This window comes from Ranitomeya variabilis, chromosome 2, assembly GCF_051348905.1.
Source record: "Ranitomeya variabilis isolate aRanVar5 chromosome 2, aRanVar5.hap1, whole genome shotgun sequence".
Taxonomy (NCBI): Eukaryota; Metazoa; Chordata; class Amphibia; order Anura; family Dendrobatidae; genus Ranitomeya; species Ranitomeya variabilis.
Genome location: NC_135233.1, coordinates 118208746 through 118235289, shown reverse-complemented (window position 1 = coordinate 118235289; position 26544 = coordinate 118208746). Strand labels below are relative to the sequence as shown.

General features: G+C 42.5%; 1 protein-coding gene across 1 annotated transcript in view; it reads left to right on the top strand.

Annotated features, from left to right (window-relative positions):
• MRPS5 (mitochondrial ribosomal protein S5) overlaps window positions 1-26544 on the top strand; it is a 105899-nt gene that overhangs the window by 46344 nt on the left and 33011 nt on the right. Inside the window, exons 3-5 of the mRNA XM_077282892.1 lie at window positions 103-228; window positions 326-559; window positions 5139-5173. Of these exons, the coding sequence (XP_077139007.1) occupies window positions 103-228; window positions 326-559; window positions 5139-5173 (395 nt within the window). The remainder of the gene's footprint in view (window positions 1-102; window positions 229-325; window positions 560-5138; window positions 5174-26544) is intronic.

Sequence of the window (26544 nt, the reverse complement as noted above, 5' to 3'; positions counted from 1 at the left end):
CATGGCCGATGGACTGAAACCTGCAAAGTGATTGCACCAACTGTGTCTTCTATCCATGGTACAGCCATTTTTCTTAACGCTAAGCTCCTCTTATTCCTGCAGTGACCGCAAATGAACTATGGAAAGGTGTATTGGCAGAAACTGGCGGAGGCGCTCGAAAGGGGAGAGGAAAAAGAACCAAGAAGAGGATTAAAAGAAATCTTAACGTTGGACAAAACATTGGAGATGGTACATCTCGCCTATTTCTATTTTTTTCTTTTTTTCTCTTTACCAAAGGTTTATATTAGTTTGTTCCAAACCGTTTTTAAATTTTTTTTGTCTCAAGGGAAATCTGGACATCTTTGGCCAGGCTTAAATATCCCTATAATAGCAAGTGGTAAAACACAGGCCATAGCAAAGAGGGATCAACAACAGCTAGAAGAAATGCAAGCAAGGATAATTCAGGATCGGGACAACTTTGAAAAAAAACGGAAGACCAGAGTTAAAAGAGAAAGGGGATGGACTGGCCAAAGCTGGGGAGGAATCAGTATAGGGAACCCCGACCCCGGTCCTAATGGAGGTAAGAAAGACATGAAAAATGTACCTGGAAAATGTCCAGGACGGGCTATCATCTATGTGTATAAAATGCCATTTTGGGGAGGGAGGCGGTTGCTAAGTGAATTGTATCATGATGTGTGTGTGTGTGTGTATGTGTATATATATATATATATATATATATATATATATATATATATATATATATATATATATATATATATATATTCTATCTATATCCATCCAATTAGGTTAACCCTTTAATGTTCTATGACAGATATAACAGTCATGGAGTGTGTCAAGGACCGAGAAGCCTGCTCCACACAAGGCAGATGGCGGCTATAATATATAGCTGCTATCTACCTCTAAGAGCAGCGATTGGCCTGATAACGATCCCTTCTGTTAACCTCTTGAACGGCGCTGTCAATTGCAGGCTTCCACAATTTAAGCTCCACTATCCGTCCCAGACATTAGCTTGGCCGGCCGTTGGCTTTCCAGTTACGCAATCGCAGGGAGCCGGTTGGTTGCTATGATAGCCGAGGGCCAGCTGACCGCCCGGATGCCGGTTATATCATGTCCAGTCTGTCTGTAGCTGGGTGTAATAGACAGTGATCTTTTGTTTTTCTTGTATATAACAATACTGCATTATCGTTAAATATAGCATAAGCAATCAGACAATCACAGGTTCAAGTACTCTACGTGCAATAACAAAGTAAAAAAAAAAAAAGTTTAAATGTAAAAAAAAAATAAAGAATAAAAGAAAAAAGCTGGAATTGTCCACTTTTCCCCAGTTAACAATAACGAAATGTAAAACATACACATAAATTGAGTGAAATAATTATTGAACACATCAACAATTTTCTAAGCAAATATATTTATAAAGGTGCTATTGACATGGAAATCTCACCAGATAACAGCCCATCCAATCTACACGAGCAAATAAATCAAACCATTGATGTCCATACATTATGTTGTGTGTAATAATGAGAAATGAGACAGGGAAAAATATTGAACACACCAAAAAAAGAGAGGTGCTAAAAGCCATGGAAAGTCATGACACCAGTTGAAATCCATCTGTAACTAGAAAGCAATCCTGCCACTTAGTGAAAATTAACATCAGCTGGTTCAACTGATGGCCTATACAAAGGTGTCTCATTAGCAAGGCGCCACACAAAAAACATTTAATGATGGGTAAAACTAGTGAGCGGTCTCAAGACCTTTGCAACCTTATTGTTGCAAAACATACTGATGGCATTGGTTACAGAAGAATTTCTAAACCACTCAAGGTTCCAGTGATCACTGTAGGAAAGAACTTAATTACTGTAGCTGCCTTTCCTCAGGTTATACAATATTTTCAATGCAATCGCATGTGCTTTCTAGGACTTCACACCTGCACTTCATCCACCAATTGTAGGGTTTCATGCTCTCTGGTAGTCTTTAGGCCTTAGGTAGCATTCACACAGGCAATGCAGTTTTGGTCCAAACACGTGCAGTTTTTATTGCTTTCCACAGGTTGTACAGCACCAAAACAAATTCATGAACATATATCCCTAGCTTTGTCCAGGAGCTAACTAAACAGAACAGACCCGGAGTACTCATACACGGCTGAGCTAAGTCCAGCTCGGTCAAACAAAACGGCTATTGTCCACAGCAATCACTGATACTCGCAGTTCTCTGCCCACTGCCTAAACAGACTCTTCTCCGAAGGACTCTGGCTTGCCTCACTTTTCATCTTCAAGACACATCCAGCATGGTCAGCTTCCTTGAGCTGACTGACTCAGATGAACACCTAGCTTGTTTATATGCAGGGCTAGCCAGGTGCACTAATCAAAGCCTGCAGAGCTAGGATTTAACCCTAGCCTAACTGGCATTGCTACACCGTTTTTGGTCATTGTGCTGTGTTTTATTTCCCTTATCCACTTGATTACCATCATAAACTATGTTCATCAATTCAGTTATCTTACATCATAGTTGATACATTTATGATTTCTGGGACCCCCGCTAATCAAGAACAGGGACTCCAAGACCCCCCTTATTTCTTAATTGCTTGACTGTCACGAGGAGGAGTTTGAGTGGAACAGCCTGTAAGGCTCCATTCAATTTCTATGACGCTGATGGAGACTCGTTAGAAACAGCCATGTGCTGTGTTTATCAGCCCCATAGTCAATGAATGGAGCAGCAAGGTGCACGTGCAGTTGTGCATGGAAGGGGAGAAGTTGGGGGGTACCTTGTGACCCCCATCACAGTGAACAATGGCGAGCACAGCAATCGTGTATTTATCACCAATTCATTGTTTTGGGGTTTATTTGTTTTTTGTTTGTTAGTTTTGTTAATGCCTTTAATTACTAATGGCAAGGCAGGTAGATAGATTCCTGTGATTTAGGAATAATCATCAGGGAGACAAAGACCTTCATCCAGTCATCCAGATCACTCTGTAATGTGGCTCCTATTCACCTGTCCACAATAATAAGAAAACAATCTGTCAAGTTTTTCTCCCTTGGATCTTTCTGCCTTTATGTTAGGTTATACTGTCCTTTCCGTAAAAGGTCAAAACAAGAAAACATTTACTGCAGTTCTGTGATATTTCAGTTGTTCCCATGTCTTTGCTTCACTTTAGGGCAAAAGGTAATAACATCTTTTTTTTTTTCAGTGAAGAAGGCTGGGGGGTGCAATAAAATTCTATCAATAGAATCTCACATTTTACAGATGGCAGCTTTCTATAGGAGCCTTATAGGATAAATGGTTAAGTGTAACATGGCTTCCATAGAGGTATGAAGGTGGCAAGATAGCGAGGTGGATAAATGGGTGGGTAGAGGGATGGATGCTTGGATGGCTGTATAACTGAGTGAGTAGGTGGAGAGAGCGATGGTTTGATGGATGTATAAATGAGTGTGATGTAGAGAGATTTATGGAGAGATGCTTGGGTAGAGGAATACATACATTATATAAGTGGTTGTTTTGGTAGCAGGATCCATGGATTGATGGATGAGTTTATAAATGGGTGGGTAGGTGCAGGCATCAATGAGTTGATGGACAAAGGGATGTGTGAAGTAGAGAGATGGATAATTATCAGTGGGTGGATAAGTAGAAAGATAGATGGATGTATAACTAGGTGGGAGGCAGATGGATAAATGGGTGGGCTGGAAGAGCGGAAAGATGGATGGCTGAATAAATGGATGTGTAGGTAAAGGGATGGATTGATCTATGGATGCACAGTTAGAGGGAAAGATGGATGTATAAATGGATAGGAATTAATGGATGGGAAGGTAGATACGTGAATTGCTGGATAGGTAGAGAGATGAATACATATGAATGGACGGGAAGATGGATAAATGAAATGATAGGGTAGAGGAATTGATGGATGGATGAATGGATGGCAAGGTAGATAAATGAATTGATGGATAGCTAGCTAGAGGGATGAATACATATATGAATTGACGGGAAGATGGATAAATGAATTGATGGATAGGTAGAGGGATTGATGGATGAATGGATGGGAAGATGGATAAATGAATTGATGGATAGATAGAGGGATTGATGGATGGGAAGATGGATAAATGAATTGGTGGATAGGTAGAGGGATTGATGGATGTATGGATGGGAAGGTAGATAAATGAATTGCTAGATAGGTAGAGAGATGAATGGATGGGAAGATGGATGGGAAGATGGATAAATGAATTGATGGATAGCTAGAGGGATGAATACATATATGAATGGACGGGAAGATGGATAAATGAATTGATGGATAGATAGAGGGATTGATGGACGTATGAATAGATGGGAAGATGGATAAATGAATTGATGGATAGCTAGAGGGATGAATACATATATGAATGGATGGGAAGATGGATAAATGAATTGGTGGATAGGTAGAGGGATTGATGGACGTATGAATGAATAGGTAGGTAGAGAGGTTGGTAAATTGTATGGATGCATGGATGATTGTATACATATATAAGGTAGTGATGGATGGTAAGAACAGTATAAGGCTTCATTCACACGTCAGTATTTGTGCATCAGTGTAAAGCGCCATGGAATAAATGGCGCTATAATAATAATCAGTGCAGGAAGCAAGAAGTGGAGCTTGCATAGAAAAACTGTAATTGAAAGATTGACACCTGGGCTGTGTTTTGGAGACACTCCTGATTTTGACTTACAAATACTGATGCAAAACCACTAACATATGAATGAGGCCTAAATGACTGAGTAGGTAGAAGGATGGATTGATGAACAGTGTGTTAGATGGAAGGATAACTAGATGGAAAGAAAAGCCGGTAGAGAGATTAGAGAATGAACATGGGGACAACTAGGTGGGCATGTGAATAAATTGAGAAGTAGAGAGAGGTGGATGGGCAGATAAGGAGATGGGTACAGCAGAGAATTAAATATTAAAACGCAGTGCCAATATGTTGTACAAAGGACAGTATTCATACATGGCCCCAGCTGTGAGTGGAGGGCCTAGATCAGGTTGTGTACATCTGCAGGCGGGGGCATTTTCCATATTCAACAACTATTTACTTTCTTGTAAATTGTCCTTAATTTACTCTTCTTTCATCACTTTGTAAACAAGCGAACTATATATTTTTTTCTTGTTTTCTCATCAGAAACATATGAAGATTTTGACTGCAGAGTGATTGAGGTAAGTTATTTATTTGCAATTCTGCTACGAATGTAACAGCAAATGAACTGTATCGGTGCCATCCAAATCAGTTCATTTCATATATCAAGTTTATGGTGGTAGAATGGTGCAGTATGAGGAGTCTGAGAGCGAGCATTCTGTATGTTAATGGATGACTTATCAGCTGAGCTACATAGGTAATACCCAGGCGAGACAGCCGCTCGTGACTTTGCAAAGGGCACAAAGAACTTGGGACTAAAGTGGAGTTATTTGCAATCGTCTGCTACGTAAGATCTCAATATAATGCTGTTTGTGTTAAACAGACCATGGCAGCTCTTTAAAATAAAAGTGCTGGAAAATTTTTAGCATTACTCGCTTTGTCAGAGAACCAAAGTTGGTATTTCTGCATTAAATATTAACAGTTTGTAGCCTGCCCTATATATGTAGTCTAAAAGTAGATGCGATCTGTTAATGAGTCCGTATAGGTTTTACACTTTGCGCATGAAAGGAATTGCCATATGTATGAATATAGGATAAAACGATCTCCAAAAAACAGAGTAGCTGTGTTATCTATAGAAACCAACTTCTGGTTGTGTTTTGTAAGCTTTGCTTGCTAAAGGCAGCCAAGTCATTTTCGGACTGGGTCAGTATTCACCCCTACGTCCACATCAAGACGTACATCTAAGGGGGCTCTCACATTGTGTTTAGTTGCACGTTCGTGATTCCCGTCAGGGCTTACGGTCAACCCCCCTGGTAAAAATACACCTGAAAATGATGCACATTGGAGCACACGTTCACTCTGTTTTCATCATTATAGTCTATGGCCTTGCCGGCTCATACGCCCAAATCCTGTTTTGCAAGGGTGCTCAGATGCAAGCCCCAATGGGACTCGCGAACGTGTAACCAAACTCAATGTGAAAGCACCCTAATTGTCTACCCTTTACCGTCTCTAAACATGACGTCAAGTTGCTAAGGAGTTACGGTAGCAGCCGGCGGTTTATCAAAGGTCCTCAAGTTTGCCATGGGTGTAATTACCGTATGTACTCGAGTATAAGCCGACCCGAGTATAAGCCGACCCCCTAATTTTGCCACAAAAAACTGGGAAAACTTAATGACTCGAGTATAAGCCTAGGGTGGGAAATGCAGCAGCTACCGGTAAATTTCAAAAGTAAAAATAGATACCAATAAAAGTAAAATTAATTGAGACATCAGTAGGTTGTGTTTTTGAATATCCATATTTAATCAGGAGCCCCATATAATGCTCCATAAAGTTTTATGGGCTCCATTAAATGCTCCATATTAAAATATGCCCCATATAATCCTGCATAAAGGGTAATAAGGGCCCCATAAGATGCTCCATAGAGATATTTAACCTATATAGTGCTGCACAAACGTTATGGCCCCATAAGATGCTCCATACAGTCAGTTGCCCCTTATAGTGCTGCACAAACGTTATGTGGCCCCATAAGATGCTCTATACAGACCCCAGCCGCATATAATGCTGCACAAACGTTATGGCCCCATAAGATGCTCCATACAGTCACTTGCCCCTTATAGTGCTGCACACACGTTATGGCCCCATAACATGCTCCATACAGCCACTTGCCCCATATGCTGTGGCAGCGATAAAAGAAAAAAAAAAAAATCACATACTCACCTCTCCTCGCTCAGGACCCCCGGCACTTTCAATATTCACCGGTCCTCGTTCCGGTGCGGCTCTGTCTTCAGCACTGACGTTCAAGCAGAGGGCGCGCACTGACCACGTCACCGCGCCCTCTGACCTGAGCGTCACAGCCAGAGGACGCTGAAGACGCAGTCGCACCGGAACGAGGAGAGGTGAATATAGCGCCGCGCAGCGCTCCCCCTCCCCGTATACTCACCTGCTCCCGGCGCGGTCCCTGCTTCTCCCGACACTGCATCTTCTTGCTGTACTGAGCGGTCACCGTTACCGTTCATTACAGTAATGAATATGTGGCTCCACCTCCCATAGGGGTGGAGCCGGTTATTCATTACTGTAATGAGCGGTACCATGTGACCACTCAGCACAGGAAGAAGCTGCAGCGCTGGAAGAAGCAGGGACGTGCAGGGATCGCGCCAGGAGTAGGTGGGTATAATTAGACAGCCCCCGCTCCCCCTCCCCTGCCGACCCCTGGGTATGACTCGAGTATAAGCCAAGAGGGGGACTTTCAGCCCAAAAAAATGGGCTGAAAATCTCGGCTTATACTTGAGTATATACGGTATATTACTCCATTTAAAATGATTCAAATTATATATTTTTTATATATATAAGATATATACGGTAATGCGGCTCCAATTTTAATAACCCATACAAAAAAATCACTTTAAACTGAAATCTGAAAGGTATGTTGGTTTTTTTTTTTTTTTTCGTTTTTTTTTTTAAATCCAATTTCCTTTAAAAAATGAATAAAAGTATAACAATAAATTAAATGTACATCAGGAAGCCCTAGAGCCTGTCTTGCTAAAATCAGGCTTACACTGTGGCTAGGTCAGTGGAAAAATGTGGCATCAAACAAGATGATTTTAAAGGGAATCTGTCAGCAAAATTTCACCCCTCATACAATTTAGCTGTGCATGTCTTTCAAAAACAATTCCAGCAATACCTTTACATGGCCAGTCCGCTCTTCCGTTACTAATAAATCTGTGCTAGAATTGATATGCAAATGGATAACCTAGATCTGAAGTCACTGTCACTCTGGCTCTATTTCCCAGTAAGCGCTGCCTCTTCCTGCTTGACTGACTACCTCTATTCTGTGTGACTTCAGGCAAAGAAGTCGTCGGTAAAGCAGGAGGAGGCGACGCTGGATGAGAAATAGAGCTGGAGTGACAGAGGCTTGAGAGCTACAATAGCCCGTCAGCCTCATTTGCATATAAATTCAAATGATAATTTTTCAGTAGTGGAGGAATCGACTGGGCTTGTAAAAATATTGCTTGACTTGTCTTTGAAAGAGTTGAAATCCTGCTGACAGGTTCCTATTACGGAAGACAAAAATATAATTGTAATGATCGCAGATGTGTGGATCTTCGGCGAATTTTCTTTAAAAGATGCAATCCCAATAGAAAAAAAACTCTAATTGCCCAGAAAATGTGTATAGCACTGTGAGGTCACCAAAGAGTGTATTGAACCTGTTTTGAGTCCAGCTTACAATGCAAGAAGCGCGTTGTCTGTGACACACAAGACTTGGTTTCAGGAGTTTTATTTAGTAGCAAATTTACAACAAATGAGTATTAACCTGCGTATTTAGTAGTGTGTAAAAAAGAAAAAAGGATGTTAAGGTGATATTACTGCAGTATCAATCAGATCGCAGTTACACTGACTCTTTGAATTAGAATTAACAGCCTGACACAATAATTCCCGTTCTGAATCTGCTTAAGTATTGCACTAATAAACCGCAATCACATTAGACCTTTTTTGTGTACCTATGTGGAATAAGCTGTGCATTCTGACTTCCTATCAGTACAACCATAAGATGGTGCTTGGCCAGCTCCTATTTTTTATACTGCCTGTGGTAGCCTCTGATTAGCTGCACTAGACCATATGATGTGATAATTGCAGGGCATTATCGGAAAGCCTGTGCGACTGCAAATCATTTCATTCGCCCACCCTCTGACTCTTCAGTGTTACGGCTGTGACTGCAGGCGCAGCCAGCCGACACCTCCACGTCGCCAGGCCATGACGACGTGGGCGAGCGTCCCAAGTGGGAACAGAATGTGGACCCGCTGGACCACATAAAGTAACCTGGACCTACCCAGACTAGGAAGGACAGCGAGCAGGGTCTGTGGCAATTGAGCAGATGGCAGTATGCAGAGCTAGATTACACCGCACAACTTTAGGTATGAGGAAACAAAGTTTACTTAAATGAAAACACAGAACATAAACAAAACATAATGATGCCAGGATCCCGATTCCACACATCAAGGAAGGGTACACGTCTCAGGATAACAGGTGAAGGCAGGAGGACATCACGGGTTGATGCAGTCCAGAGTTGTCTGGCATGGGCATACTAGGACGGCCTCTCTCTCAGGTGCAGCGCAGGCTCAGCAGGAGAACATCAGACACCGACCTCGGACAGACTTCAGACGATGGCAGGTGTCATCACGGGTTGATGCAGTCCAGGGTAATCTGGCACGGGCATAATAGGACGGCCTATCTCTGACATTAGGCATAGCACAGGCACAGCAGGAGAACATCAGACACTGACCTTGGACAGACGTCATCACAGGGTGGACCCCGGGGAACCGGTGGAACATCGGGTCACAGGCAAGACATCGGGATACTGGCTAGACATCAGGACATAGGACACAGGCTGGACATCAGGATATCGGACACAGGCTGGACATCTGGACACAGGCTGGACATCAGGACGTCGGACCCAGATTGGACATCAGGTCATCGGACACAGGCTGGACAGCGGACACGGGCAGGACATCAGGACACAGGCTAGACATTAGGACACAGACAGGGCAACAGGACATCAGGACTCAGGCTAGACATCAGACATCAGGAGTCAGGCAGGGCATCAGGACATGGGCAGGACATCAGGAACACCGGAAAGACATCTGGGACACAGGCGTGGCAGCCCAGGGCATGGGAGAGACATCTGGGACACTGGCGAGGCAGCCCAGGTCATCGGCTGGGACACGGATGGCACAGGACCAGGCAGCGATGGTCATCAGATTCCTACCTACGGCCGTCAGGCTCTAGGCATCGGACCTAGGAAGGAACTCAAGCGGGGGATGGTGCAAGCACCGCCGGACTGGACCTAGGCTGGGGGGAGTTAGAACCGCATGGCAGACTGAGCACGGCATAGTAAAAGCTCAGCAAGAACACCAGACTCCATCTTTAACCTCTTTCTGACCTCGGACAGGATAGTACGTCCGAGGTCAGATCCCCTGCTTTGATGCAGGGCTCCGCGGTGAGCCCGCATCAAAGCCGGGTCATGTCAGCTGTTTTGAACAGCTGACATGTGCCCGCAATAATGGCGGGTGAAATCGCGATTCACCCGCCGCTATTAACTAGTTAAATGCCGCTGTCAAACGCAGACAGTGGCATTCAACCGGCGCTTCCGGCCGGGCGGCCGGAAATGATCGCATCGCCGACCCCCGTCACATGATCGGAGGTCGGCGATGCTTCAGAATAGTAACCATAGAGGTCCTTGAGACCTCTATGGTTACTGATCCCCAGCAGCTGTGAGCGCCACCCTGTGGTCGGCGCTCACAGCACTCCTGCATTTCTGCTACATAGCAGCGAACATCAGAGCTCTGCTATGTAGCAGAGGCGATCGCGTTGTGCCAGCTTCTAGCCTCCTATGGAGGCTATTGAAGCATGGCAAAAGTAGTAAAAAAAAATGTGAAAAATAAAAAAAATGTAAAAGTTTAAATCACCCCCCTTTCGCCCCATTCAAAATAAATCAATAAAAAAATAATTAAACCTACACATATTTGGTATCGCCACGTTCAGAATCGCCCGATCTATTAATTAAAAAAAAGCATTAACCTGATCGCTAAACGGAGTAGCGAGAAAAAAATTCGAAAACGCCAGAATTACGTTTTTTTGGTCGCCGTGACATTGCATTAAAATGCAATAACGGGCGATCAAAAGAACATATCTGCACCAAAATGCTATCATTAAAAACGCCAGCTCAGCACGCAAAAAATAAGCCCTCACCCGACCCCAGATCATGAAAAATGGAGACGGTACGGGTATCGGAAAATGGCGAAATTTTTTATTTTATTTTTTTTAGCAAAGTTTGGAATTTTTTTTCACCACTTAGTTAAAAAATCACCTAGTCATGTTAGCTGTCTATGAACTCGTACTGACCTGGAGAATCATAATGGCAGGTCAGTTTTAGCATTTAGTGAACCTAGCAAAAAAGCCAAACAAAAAACAAGTGTGGGATTGCACTTATTTTGCAATTTCACCGCACTTGGAATTTTTACCCCGTTTTCTAGTACACGACATGGTAAAACCAATGATGTCGTTCAAAAGTACAACTCATCCCGCAAAAAATAAGCCCTCACATGGCCAAATTAACGGAAAAATAAAAAAGTTATGGCTCTGGGAAGGAGGGGAGCGAAAAACGAACACGGAAAAATGGAAAATCCCAAGGTCATGAAGGGGTTAAAAGATGAGCCCAGGAAGTTCACAGTCACTGGGTATGGGGTGTCAGACACAAAAGGACTTCAGGAACATAACACAGAGGACACAGTTCAGACAGGGTCAGGTACTGGATAAAAGTGAGAGACATGCAAGGGTAACATATTATGCAAATTGGGGAATAGATAAATCACTGTGGGTCAGACATATTATGTAGGTAAATAGTATTCCCAATGCATATATGGACAATTGCAGGACTGGCTGCTGAATTCAAGGAGAAACAAACTGAGCAAACAAAAACAGCCTTGTAGTCCAAGCTAATAAATAGCAAAAAATCTTTATTACCGGTAATTAAAAACAGGTAAGAGACATAGCGGGAGTTAACCGTACAACCAAGCAGCACATAAGCAAATGCCAGTGAACGGCATGGGGATTGGGAATATCCAATATCCAATAGGGCCACGCACCATAAATAGTCCTAGACCGAATAGGTTTACTGCACACCATATCAATTAACCCCTTAAGCCCCAAGGGTGGTTTGCACGTTAATGACCGGGCCAATTTTTACAATTCTGACCACTGTCCCTTTATGAGGTTATAACTCTGGAACGCTTCAACAGATCCTGATGATTCTGACAGTGTTTTCTCGTGACATATTGTACTTCATGATAGTGGTAAAATTTCTTCGATAAGACTTGTGTTTATTTGTGAAAAAAAATGGAAATTAGGCGAAAATTTTGCAAATTTCGCAATTTTCCAACTTTGAATTTTTATGCCCTTAAATCACAGAGATATGTCACACAAAATACTTAATAAGTAACATTTCCCACATGTCTACTTTACATCAGCACAATTTTGGAACCAAAATTTTTTTTGTTAGGGAGTTATAAGGGTTAAAAGTTGACCAGCAATTTCTCATTTTTACAACACCATATTTTTTAGGGACCACATCTTATTTGAAGTCATTTTGAGGGGTCTATATGATAGAAAATAACCAAGAGTGACACCATTCTAAAAACTGCACCCCTCAAGGTGTTCAAAATCACATTCAAGGAGTTTATTAACCCTTCAGGTGTTTCACAGGAAATTTTGGAATGGTTAAATAAAAATGAACAAAATTTACTTCAGCTCCAATTTGATTTATTTTACCAAGGGTAACAGGAGAAAATGGACCCCAAAAGTTGTTGTACAATTTGTCAGGAGTATGTGGGGGTAAACCACTGTTTGGGCGCATGGCAGAGCTCGGAAGGGAGGGAGCACTATTTGACTTTTCAATGCAAAATTGACAGGAATTGAGATGGAACGCCATGTTGCGCTTGGAGAGCCACTGATGTGCCTAAACATTGAAACCCCCCACAAGTGACACCATTTTGGAAAGTAGACCCCCTAAGGAACTTACCTAGATGTGTGGTGAGAGCTTTGAACCCCCAAGTGTTTCACTACAGTTAATGACGCAGAGCCGTGAAAATAAAAATTATTTTTTTTTTTCCACAAAAATTATATTTTAGCCCCAAGTTTTGTATTTTCCCAAGGGTAACAGGAGAAATTGGACCCCAAAAGTTGTTGTCCAATTTGTTCTGAGTACGCTGATACCCCATATGTGGGGGGTAACCACCGTTTGGGCGCATGGCAGAGCTCGGAAGGGAAGGAGCGCCAAGGAGACTTAGATGGAATGGTCTGCAGGCATCACATTGCGTTTGCAGAGTCCCTAATGTACCTAAACAGTAGAAACCCCCCACAAGTGACCCCATATTGGAAACTAGACCCCCCAAGGAACTTATCTAGATGTGTTGTGAGAACTTTTAACCCCCAAGTGTTTCACTACAGTTAATAACGCGGAGCCGTGAAAATAAAAAAATCATTTTTTTTCCACAAAAATGATCTTTAACACCCAGTTTTGTATTTTCCCAAGGGTAAAAGGAGAAATTGGTCCCCAAAAGTTGTTGTCCAATTTGTCCTGATATGATATGTTGGGGTAAACCCCTGTTTGGGCACACGGGAGAAATCGGAAGGGAAGGAGCACTGTTTTACTTTTTGAACGCAGAATTGAGATCGGACACCATGTCGCGTTTGGAGAGCCCTGATGTGCCTAAACAGTGGAAACCCCCAATTCTAACTGAAACCCTAATCCAAACACACCCCTAACCCCAACTCCAACACACCCCTAACCCTAATCCCAACCATAACCCTAACCACACCCCTAACCCTGACATACCCCTAAACCTAATTCCAACCCTAAATGTAATCCTAACCCTAATGGGAAAATGGAAACAAATACATTTTTATTTTTTATTTTTTTTATTTTCCCTAACTAAGGCGGTGATGAAGGGGGGTTTGATTTACTTTTATAGCGGGTTTTTTAGCGGATTTTTATGACTGGCAGCCGTCACACACTAAAAGACACTTTTTATTGCAAAAAATATTTTTTTGCGTTACCACATTTTGAGAACTATAATTTTTCCATATTTTGGTCCTCAGAGTCATGTGAGGTCTTGTTTTTTGCGGGACGAGTTGACCTTTTTATTGGTAACATTTTCGGGCACGTGACGTATTTTGATTGCTTTTTATTCCGATTTTTGTGAGGCAGTATGACCAAAAGACAGCTATTCATGAATTTCTTTTGGGGGGGGGCGTTTGGTAAAATGGATAAAGCAGTTTTATTCTTTGGGTCAGTACGATTACAGCGATACCTCATTTATTTAATTTTTTTTATGTTTTGGCGCTTTTATACGATAAAAACTATTTTATAGAAAAAAATATATATTTTTGCATCGCTTTATTCTGAGGACTATAACTTTTTTATTTTTTCGCTGATGACGCTGTATGGCGCTCGTTTTTTGCGGGACAAGATGACGTTTTCAGCGGTACCATGGTTATTTATATCCGTCTTTTTGATCGCGTGCTATTCCACTTTTTGTTCGGCTTTATGATAATAAAGTGTTTTTTGCCTCGTTTTTTTTTTTTTTTTTTTTTTTTTTTTTTTTTTTTTTAATACGGTGTTCACTGAAGGGGTTAACTAATGGGACAGTTTTATAAGTCGGGACGTTACGGAGGCGGCGATACTAAATATGTGTACTTTTACTGTTTTTTTTTGTTTTGTTTTTTTAGATAAAGAAATGTATTTATGGGAACAATATATATATTGTTTTTTCTTTATTTAGGATTTTTTTTTTTTTTACACAACTAAATATTTTTTTATTTACCTTATAACATTGCCCCAGGGGAGGCATCATGTTATAAGGTCAGATCGCTGATTTGACACTTTGCTGGGCACTGTGTCAGATCAGCGATCGGACGTGCACTGCTGGAGGCTTGCTTGCGCCTGCTCCGAGCAGGCTCTTGCAAGCCACCTCCCTGCAGGACCCGGATGCAGCTCCGCGGCCATTTTGGATCCGGGGCCTGCAGGGAGAAGAAGGTAGGAGACCCTCGGAGCAACGCGATCACATCACGTTGCTCCGAGGGTCTTAGGGAAGCCCGCAGGGAGCCCCCTCCCTGCGGCGATGCTTCCCTATACTGTCGGAACACTGCGATCATGTTTTATCGCAGTGTGCCAGGGGTTAATGTGCCGGGGCGGTCCGTGACCGCTCCTGGCACATAGTGCCAGATATCAGCTGCGATAGTCATAGCCGCGATCGGCAGCGCTCCCCCCGTGAGCGCGGCTGATCGCTATGACGTACTATCCCGTCCCTGGGAATTAAGTCCCAGGTCACCTTGATGGGATAGTACGTCAAATGGGATTAAGGGGTTAAGTAAAACATGTATATATGTATATAGCAGACATAGAACTAATATTGCCTATAATAATTGATATTGAAGGTAAACAATCTGGATACCTCACACACAAGGCAAGACTCAGAAACACTATGCAATGCTCTGGCAACGCCCAACAGGAAAGAGAGTTTATATAGGAGCTGCCCCTCAGCGATAGGCTGAGGAAAGCAACACAGGTGCACACACAAACCCTACTAAAAGCAGGGCTGGATGGCCGTGCGCACTCTAAGCACAAACAGAAACCATTACAGCACAGAGAGCACAGGAACGGTGGCTTAGGGCACCTGGCAGCGACTGCTAGTCTGAACACAGGTGGAAAGTCATGCACCAGCTGCAGAGGACCTAGCAACCCGCGAATAGCTTCCACAGCGGCAGCCAGGGACCGCACATGCGGATGGTCATGCAGCAGAGCAATGGCATCACAGCATATGTACAGCTACGCAGCAGCACAGGGAACTGAGCCGCATCCATACAGGTAACAGACTACAGTGTCCCTGCAAGTTAGGGGGAGAGGAGCAAAAGGTTAAAGCAGAGACGTGAAGAGTAACGCTGAGGAAACAAGGGTTAAACCCACCGGCGTTACATTCAGCAGTGGGCAGCACAGTGGTTAGCATTGTTGCTTTACAGTATTAGGGTCCTCGGTTCAAATCTCACCAAGGACAACTTCAAGGGGTTTTTGTGTGCTCTTTCTGTGTTTGTGTGGGTTTCCTCTGTGTACTCTGGTTTCCTTCTACATTTCAAAGACACACTGATGGGGAGTTTTAGATTGTGAGCCCTAATGGGGACAGCGATTAAATTGTCTGTAAAGTGATGTGGAATATGATATCGCATAATAAATAATAAGTGTGGGAAGTGGCGAAGAACAAAGCGAATCGCAGGGTATTCAAATTCGTGGGGACCTTTGAAATTTCATTAAACACATCTCAAAGTCGATCCTCTATTGATCCCCTCAACTTTAGTTCTGACCCATAGAGTTAATTTCCACAAATAAAAAGTTAAATTGTATGTACCCCAAAATAACATTAATTAAAGCTCAGTTAACAGTAAAGAACCATCATGTAACGTCCAGTTGATGAAATCTAAATCTAAAAGTTATGGCTCTTATTGCAGAAGGGCTAAACAATAATCCAGAACGTGCAGTAACAAAAGGAATCTAACCAATTTCTTCTGTTGCTGTCGTCTTGTCTGATTAGTCGTTTTCTGCTGCTTCTTATTCTCCATTATTAATGCCCTGCAAATGCTCCCCTCCGGGACCTGGTGTAGCTGCACCAGCTATATGTCTGCCCTTACACTTTAATGCTCTGAAAAACTCAGAGCCATCTATCTATATAATCGTCTAAGGGGTACTTCCGTCTGTCTGTCTGTAACGGAAATCCCGCGTCGCTGATTGGTCGAGGCCTGCCGGTCGCGACCAATCAGCGACAGGCACAGTCCAGCCGCGAATTCGCCCCTCCCTACTTCCATCCAGTCAGTGCCCGCTCCATACTCCCCTCCAGTCAGCGCTCACACAGGGTTAATGGCAGCGTTAACGGACCGCGTTATGCCGCGGTGTAACGCACTCCGTTTACGCTGCTTATTTACCCTGTGTGACCAACTTTTTACTATTGATGCTGCCTATACAGCATCAATAGTAAAAAGATCTAATGTTAAAAATAATAAAAATAAAAAATTGTGCTATTCTCATCTTTCGTCGTCCACCGATGTGCGCGATGCTGCCGCCAGCTTCCGTTCCCTGTGATGCATTGCGAAATTACCCAGATGACTTGGCGGTCTCGCTAAGTTATCTGGGTAATTTGGCAATGCATCACTGGGAACGGAAGCTGGCAGCAGCATCGCACACATCGGGACGGCTTCGGTAGACGCCGGAGGGTGAGTATATAACTATTTTTTATTTTTATTCTTTTTTTAACAGGGATATGGTGCCCACACTGCTATATACTACGTGGGCTGTGCTATATACTGCGTGGGCTGTGTTATATACTGTGTGGGCTGTGTTATATACTACGTGGGCTGTGTTATATACTACGTGGGCTGTGATATACTGCGTGGGCTGTGTTATATACTACGTGGGCTGTGCTATATACTACGTGGGCTGTGCTATATACTACGCGGGCTGTGCTATATACTACGTGGGCTGTGCTATATACTACGTGGGCTGTGTTATGTACTACGTGGGCTGTGTTATATACTACGTGGGCTGTGTTATGTACTACGTGGGCTGTGTTGTATACTACGTGGGCTGTGTTGTATACTACGTGGGCTGTGTTGTATACTACGTGGGCTGTGTTATATTCTACGTGGGCTGTGTTATATTCTACGTGGGCTGTGTTATATACTACGTGGGCTGTGCTATATACTGCGTGGGCTGTTATATACTGCGTGGGCTGTTATATACTACGTGGCTCCTATATACTACTTAGCTGTGCTATATACTACGTGGCTGTCTGTGTTACGTGGGCTGTGCTATATACTATGTGGCTGATACATACATACATACATACATACATACATATTCTAGAATACCCAATGCGTTAGAATCGGGCCACCATGTAGTAATTCATAAATCTCAAAGCAAAATTATGAGAGGCGAGTTTGTGTTCAGCTTACTGTTTTTATCTTCTGGCAAAAGCAGAAGAGATGGGAAGAATTGTTTTGTTTTTCTCTTCGCTCCTGTTATAGTACAAAAGGGAAATGTTTTCTTTTTTGTTTTTTTCTTTGTTCCATTTTGTGTTTTTATATTTCTTAGCATTTCAAATTGAAGGGTGCTGATGTATTCAGCAAGTGAAAAACTGCAGGGCAACTCTCCACTGTAAGTGCATGTTCATTCTGTTTTCAAGTTGGTGAAAATTGATGGTTCTGAAGTGGAGAACGTGTTGTACTGCGCATTTATTCCTGCGTTTCAGTATGGGCAAATCCGGCTAGTTGAATGTTTATGAAAGCGACATTTACAGACTTGTATGTGGTATCATTTTTTTTTTTTACTCCTATTCTGTTGTGTTGTAATTTTAGATTTTTGATATCTTTATTGGCTAACCAGAAAGATTATATTTTCCAGTTTTCTGAGCATAAAGATCTACATTATGCAAGTGAATTAGAAAAACAACACAACATTTAAAAAGACACTTGCTGCATCCTACGAACATGACTACTACTACTATGGTGTTAATTTGCAGGTTAATAAGGTTATTAAGGTGTCCTGAAAGTGTGGCACTAGGGAAAAATTGAACTTTTTCTTCTGTGAGCCGCCGGCTTTCAGTTATGCAGGCATGCCTGGAGCAATGACAGTCACCGATCACAGCACTGAGAGTAGTGGCTGTAAGCATGCTTTGGCACTGACTGACAGCCGGCTCCGCAGTACATCAGTCGAGACTGAGCTGTCAGTCAGTGCCGGCACATGCTTACAGCTACCGTGCTCAGTGTTGTGATCAGTGACTGTAATTGCTCCAGGTACACCTGCATGACTGAAAGCCGGCTGCTCACTGGAGAAACAAAATTAGTTTTTTCCCTGGTGGTTTACTTTCAGTGCTGTAGTTGGGCATTTTCATGATGCTATTACTCTGTAAATTAACCCTAGCGTTAATAGCATTATCTGACCTGACAGAGTCCATTTAAAGTTTTTGGGACTGGTTGAAATAGTTGAGCGCTGTACAGTTGGGACCCACAGCAATCGGAGACTTATCACTTATACTGTGTATTGATGATATTTTGTAATTGTGAGCAACCCCTTTAACCACATCTAAAGGGGTAGGGAAGGGGTCTGGAATTGGGTCTATTTATGAGGAGATAATGAAATTGTGCACCTTTTTAACTGATCTGCCCACTAGTTGTTTTTTTTGTTTTTTGTTTGTTTTTTTCCACCTGAGGGAACCAACATATGTGTAATGGGGAGTATGATCAAACAGCAAAACCTATGGAAGTACTCCTGTAGACATCAGTAATATAAAAAGCAATTTTATTGAAACAATTAACAAATACATTAAAAAAAACGATAAAAAGGAGAAGTCATGCTGAGAAATAATCATCGTAAATATATCTCTAATAAAGTCCCAAACCACTCAAAATCGGTTGAATGCATATGGAAGAAGCTATATGGCATCTAATATGCGAAAGATAATAACAGAGTGAACAACTACAGTATATTTATACCTCCAAATAGAGAGAAGTTTGTGGAGTGAACGGCACTAGAGGAGTACACTATCTAGACTTGGATACAAGTGAATCCAATTTAACAGCTTGCACGAAATCTCAGGGATCAAGGTGCTCAGCATCAGAAGCATGAAGTCCGTAATGCAAAAATAGAAAGAAATGCGGCACTCACCCTTTTTTGCTTGTGAAATCGTGCTGTTTTTATTGGACTGACATGAAGAAGTAGTAGTTACATGTCCATGTAATAAATCAGGCGTGCAGAAGGGTGCGGAGAGAGAGGACGACGGCCGTTTCGCACGGAATGTTTTTCAACGGGACACAAACTTCAGGGATGCGTCCCTTATTAGGCTGTGTGCTGATGTTTCCATACAATGATTGTTTTATTACCAGGAGATTATCACTGCTCCCTCATGCCAATTGGTCTGACCACACCCCCTCCTCTGATAAGCAGCTCACTGTCAATAGACAATTTACACAGAAAGTTATGGGGGGACGAGGTTAGCTTTCTCAGCCCTGCTACATACTACATCTAAAAACTGATTGTTTGACAGCTGCTGCACCCAGTAATCTATGTGGCACATCATTGGAATCGGGGTCTCTCTTCCTACATTATGCTGCCCTCAGATGGTGAACCAGTCAATCCTAAAATTCCCCAAATCTTCATCCCTGGGATGATTGCATTTTTCTCTCCATGGCTGATGCTCACGGGCAAATGCTTATGTCGGCATGTAAATGGCTAACAACTTAATGATGGATATACCACAGAGAATTCCTACCTGTGACGTGTTCTACAACATGAATTTTCACCTACAGAGTATATGGTCCGGGGTTGTTACCAATAGATCACATTTACCGAGAAGTCTTCAGCTCCCTCGTGGGAATGCTTGTCAGCAGCTTTTTCAATTATTAAGTATCTCATTATCCAGGGCATTTAAACTGTAAGTAACGAGAAAAGATTGCAATGGTATAGCAGCAACAACGCCACCGATGTATACAGCAATATGATAAGACCAGTAAATCTACACCAGGCCGAAAAACCTTCATAAGCCGAGCTTTCTGTATACACCAAGTAGAATATTTATTACATGGGCAGTTATGAGTGTATTGCATACACATACATGCCATCACAAAGGGGTAAGTTTTACCAAAGGCTTCATATGTACTCTGCAAAAATTGTGGAAAAATGCTGCATTGTAAAAAAAAAAAAAAAATAGAAGTGTTCATGGTTTATTTTTTAAGATTAGGAAAAATTCTAAGGGAATATACAGGGGTCGAACAAAATAATGGAAACACCTAACGTTTTGGCATCATAATCTTTGAACATGTGATAAACATGCAAACCATGACATATGGTAATGTTTTGTAGTTGATTATTTGTGATATGTGTATGTAAATTAACTGTTTGTTCTGCATAATTGTAAGAACATTGATGAGAACCTGATACCAATGGCAGACCTCTCGGATTTTCAAAGAGGCCAAATTGTTGGTGCTCGTATGACAGGCGCTAGTGTAACAGAAAGTGCCCAAATGCATGGCGTGTCAAGAGGTACTGTCTCCAAAGTAATGACTGCGTTTGAAAGAGAAGGAAAAACGTCCACAGCAAAGCACAGGTCCAGTCGAAAGTCAAAGTTGACTGAGAGAGACTGTCGGACTCTAAAGCGAATTGTGAGAGAAGATCGCAAGACCACAGCTCCGAAAATCACTGCTGAGCTCAATGAACACCTACAGAACCCAGCTGCCACGAAAACTGTTAGTCGGGAGCTGCACAAATCTGGATTCCACGGAAGAGCTGCAATTAGAGAATCGCTGCTCTCAATGACAAATGTTTCCAAGCATTTAGAGTGGTGTAGAAACCTCCAGAATTGGTCCCGCGAGCAGTGGAAACATGTGATATTCTCAGACGAATCATCGTTTACCCTATTTCTGACCTCCGGCCGAGTGTACGTTTGGAGACAGCCAAAAGAAGCATTCCATCCAGACTGCCTTCTCCCAACCGTAAAATATGGCGGAGGTTCTGTGATGATCTGGGGTGCTATTTCGTGGAGATCCGCCGAGCCAATGACATCCTTTCATGGAAGAATTAACAGCCGAGATTATTTAGGCATTATTGTCGACCAAGTGCATCCAGTGGTTCAAGCACTGTTCCCGGAGGGGAACGCCATCTTTCAGGATTATAATGCACCAATTCATACAGCTAGAATTGTTAAAGCATGGCACGAGGAACATTCTAATGAAGTTGAGCATCTCATCTGGGCCCCACAATCCCCAGACCTCAATACTATTGAGCATTTATGGTCGATTTTAGAGATTCAAGTTAGACGTCGATTTCCACGGCCATCGTCGCTCAAAGAACTGGAGGGTGTTTTAACTGCAGAATGGGCTAAAATTCCTTTGGAAACAATTCACACCTTGTATGAATCCATACCTCGGAGAATTGAGGCTGTAATCGCCGCAAAAGGTGGACCTACACCACACTAAACTAACTTTTGTTGATATTTCCAGGTGTTTCCATTATTTTGTCCAACCCCTGTATAAAAAAAATGTAAATTAATATTTGAAGTGGCCGCCTTTTGCCTTTAGAACATCATCAACTCTTCTAGGTAGACCTACACAGAGGTTTTGATCTAATGCACCAGGGAGGTTGCTCCAAATATCTTGGAGAACCGACCTCTGATCCACAGTATATGTCGCTTGTGCAAATCCATTAGTAATCCCGGACTTATTCAGTCACCATAGCTTCAGTAAGGTTGGTCGCGGTTAGTATTTGCAGTTGAGTTCAGGGCTTTGTCCAGGTGAAGGTCAACATCCACAAAATGGTTATGATGATGCCGCAGATGCTGAAAAGGACTTTCCATACAGCCCCCAATGTGGCATAAATGGTATTGCATGGGGACTGTCCAGCTCCATAGGTTCCATGTGCATGAGCTTATAAAGGGGCTTTCATAGTGCTTAAAGGCTCAATTGGGCAAATATATAATTTCCTTTTAAAAAAAATTAGAATTGAGACCTTATTGATGACGATTGATTGCTGTGCTATACTTTTCCCTGGCACTAGTTTTAACCCCTCCATGACGGAAACCCTTTTTTGTTGCTTGCATTTCTGTTTTTCACTCCCCTTGTTCCCCAAGCCTTAACTTAACTTTTAATTTTTCTATCAATATGACCATGTGAGGGCTTGTTTTTTGTGGGGCAAGTTGTACTTTTCAACGACACCATTGGTTTTACCATATCGTGTACTCAAATGCGGGAACAAAATTCCAAGGGCGGTGAAATTTGCAATAAAAGTGAAATTCCACAACTGTTTTTTGGGGATTTTTTTTTACCATGTTCACCAATGCTAAAACTGATTTGCCTTTATTTTTGTGCTGTGAGCTGAAATTTTTATTGATGCACACAATTTAGTGCAGATGTGATTATTTGATCTCTCTTTATTAGTGATGAGCGAGTATACTCGTTGCTTGGGTTTTCCTGAGCATGCTCGGGTGGTCTCCCGAGTATTTGTTACTGCTCGGAGATTTAGTTTTTGTCAATGCAGCTGCATGATTTACAGCCACTAGCCAGGCTGAATACATGTGGGGATTCCCTAGCAACCAGGCAACCCCCACATCTACTCAGGTTGGCTAGCAGCCGTAAATCATGCAGCTGCATCGACAAAAACGAAATCTCCGGGCCCTAACAAATATTCGGAGATCACCCGAGCAACGAGTATGCTCGCTCATCACTACTCGTTATTCCATTTTTTAATGCAATGTTGCAGCAACCAAAAAAACGAATTCTGGCGGTTTGATTTTTTTTTTTTCATTACGCCGTTTAGCGATCGGCTTAATTCTTTTTTTATCTTGATAGATCAGGTGATTCTGAACACTGCAACACCAAATATGTGTATGTATTATTTTGTATTGGGCGAAAGGGGGTGATTTCAACTTTTATGTATTTTTTGTAATATCTTTAAAAACATTTTTTTAAACTTTTGGCATGCTTCAATGGTCTCCATGGGAAACTAGAATCTTCCATAACCTGATTGGCTCTGCTACATACAGGAGAAGAGCAGATCATCTGTAAGTAGCCAAATTGATGACTTGCTATGAGCGCCGACCACTAGGCGGCGCTCATAGCAATCCGGCAGTAACAACCATAGAGGTTTGCAGGATACCTCTGGTTGTTATGCCAACCCATCAGTTCCCCGTGATCACGTGACAGGGTCACCGATGGGTGGGATTTCCGGCACGGTGGCCAAAAGCTCGCATTAAATGCCGCTGTCAGAGTTTGACAGCAGCATTTAATTGGTTAACAGCCGTAAGTGGATCACAATTCCACCCGCGGCTGTTCCGGGCACATGTCAGTTGTTTAAAACAGCTGACATGTACCGGTGAAAGATGTGGGCTCACCGCCGGAGTCCACATCAAAGGGGGAAACGCAACATGCACAGTACATGTACGGCACATGTCGTGAAGGGGTTAATATACCCCTCTTCAAAAAAAAATGTGTCAATGCCTACATATGAAACAGCCATGCATTGTGCGACAGAAGGTCAGGGAAGCCAGTGGAAAATGATAGTGATGCGTGACAATGATGCGATGCAGCTCGGCTACTAAAATATGTAGAGAGGAGCCTAATATAATATGTAAGAACTGCCGGCTCCACCGTACTGCAATAAAGCTTGATCGTTTATATTCGCTGCTTTTAAATTCCGCTAAAGTGCGGTCCCCGGCTCCCTTAGTGACAACAAATAGTTAATTTCATTGCCACAGTCTCCCCTTTACTATTATTAATCTTGCCTTGGTGGTCTGTCTGCAGACAATTTAGCAGGCTGTACTGCAGTTCCTTTTGTCTGCAGTATCAGTGTTCAATCCCTTAAAGTGTGCAGTGAAGAAAGGTCGCGGCCAAATCAGCCGGGTGCAAGTTCATCTGTAGCGACCTTTCCCAATGGCTGTCAGCAAACACAATCAGATGTGCACGCCAACATTAAAGACATCAAAAATGGATGCGGTTCCCAAGACGTCTTCTACAGCTCATGTTTGAAGAGGTGCAGGGGAAAAAGAACAGGAAAGAAAATGGTATCGTTTTTATGGCACTGATGGGATTTGCTGCAGTCTTCCCTTTGTAAGTTGAGCGGCCATATTTCTACAAAGCCTATTTTAAAAGTTTATTTAATCTAGAAAAGGCATTCTGTGCAGACATGCTGCCATCTGGTGGGCAGATAACAGTTTAATACTGTTAATAGTGTATAGACGGCAGGCGGACACTGAAATACGGCGATTTTAAAAGTGTGATGTCCAGCACTCAGTCTATTTTCTAGAGTAGTAATGCAATTTATATTTCCTATATTTCATGTTTTTTTGGTATAGCGCTACAGGGTGCAACTTTAATTGTTTATGTATAGAGATGGCTACTGTTAGTTTGCACCTGTACACACCTGTTTGGAAGTGACGGTCAGTCTTTCATTCTTTGTATACATAAGCTCTCTGAGTACTCCACCCATCAGCATCTGTCGGTTTTAATCATAGCAGGATCCTATCTATCCACATAAATGCAGGCTTCACATTAGGTAGATTCCCAGCAACAAGAATCGCCTTATCGCGGCTGCTGGGCATACATGAATTTATGTGCAAAGTATTCTCAATTTTTCCTATTATCTAGAGCAGTAATGCAATTCAGATTTAATCTATTTCATGTTTTCATGCTATAGCGCTAGATAGTGTAACTTTATTTGTTAGTTATATATGGAGAGGGCTACTCTTAGTTTGCACCTGTACACACCTGGTTTCTGTTTGGAAATGACAATCAGTCTTTTGTTATTTGTCAGCACTCAAGCAGATGAATAGAACCATGATCCCGTGATACGCCCTAATAAAATCCATAATGCAAATGTCACGTCAGGGATTCTGACATGTTTAAGGATACACTGCCTGTTAGTAATAACACTTGGCTTTGATATGTGCCTGAACCTTCTGCTAATAAAGAGGTAGTACAATTTCATTAAATAAAGATGATTTCTTAAACGCTCTTCATCATTGAACTTGCAATACCAAGAAGGAAAAGTCATGGATTCATGGAAATCATAGGATGGATGGACATATTAATGATCTACAAAAGATTGAAAAAAAGGAAACAAAATTTCCAAAACATCTCATTTTATTCCGTATTGACTATGAGCTCCATGTGCAGAAATCCCTGCACTTACACATCTTGGCTGATATCAGTGAGGTTATTAATGGTTATCTGAGGACTGTCTTCCCATGCTGAATGCACTTGGCCACAGAAATCATCAAGATCCACTGCTGGCAGCTCCTTTTGCAATTACCTACCAATGATGTCCCAGATGTGCTTAATGGGAGACAAATCCAAAGAAGATGCAGGCCGTGGTAGCACATATAGGCCACGCAGACTGCTTACAGTAGCATCAGCACCATGTGCCCTGACATTGTACTGAGAAACAAGTAGGGAAACTTTGGAGAAATAGTCCTAATAGTCTAATAGTCCTGTTAGATCGTATGGGCATCATAGAGAGGTTATCCCACCCGGAATCCCCCACTGTAAAAATTGCTCCAATTCTGGGAAACTCCAGCTAGGGGCTTCAGTGTTACAGGACTTGTGTCGTTAGGAAATAAATGCTGCCTATGTGCCCGATAAAGTATGCAGACATTATACATGGAGGTCCACAACTGAGGACCCCGCACAGATTAATTATGTTGGAGCAGTTACTATTCCGGCAGGCTCTAGCCATTCTGCTCTCACCTGGATAGCTATTCTTTTGGATGGCTGCCATGTAATACTACATTTCAACGGCAGAAGAAATACCTGCTGAGCCTTAGCTTCTGCCACAAAATTGTCTGTTTGCCTGGTGTGCCAGATATGATCAGATCAGAATAATTAATAGTATATTAGGAAATTTCATTGCGTTTTAATATTAACCCCTTAACGACCGCCAATAAGCCTTTTAACGGCGGTCGTTAAGGGGCCTCTGCGCCGCTTTTTAACGGTGCTGAAAAATAAGGGTATAGCGCCCCCCAGTGTCGCAAAATCTCCGGGGTCTCGGCTACCGGGGGTAGCTGAAATCCCGGAGAACATGATTCCTGTTGGTTTTTACTGTCCCCAGTCTTGTGATCTCCGTTATTCACCAAATAACGGCGGTCGCAAAAAAAAAGTCAGATTTCCCATTAATTTCTCCTCTGATATGATCTAGCATACCAGAGAGTGGGAAATGGGGTCGCCCAAGACCTCCAAGTACCTCTGCCATCCCTGGACCCTCCAACTCTGTCCCCCCAGCCCTCCGCATCTTCTTCCTGGAAGAAAATGGCTGGCGCAGTTCGCCTGCCGAGGTCTCCCAGCTGGTTCCTGGCAACAATAGATTTTTCCT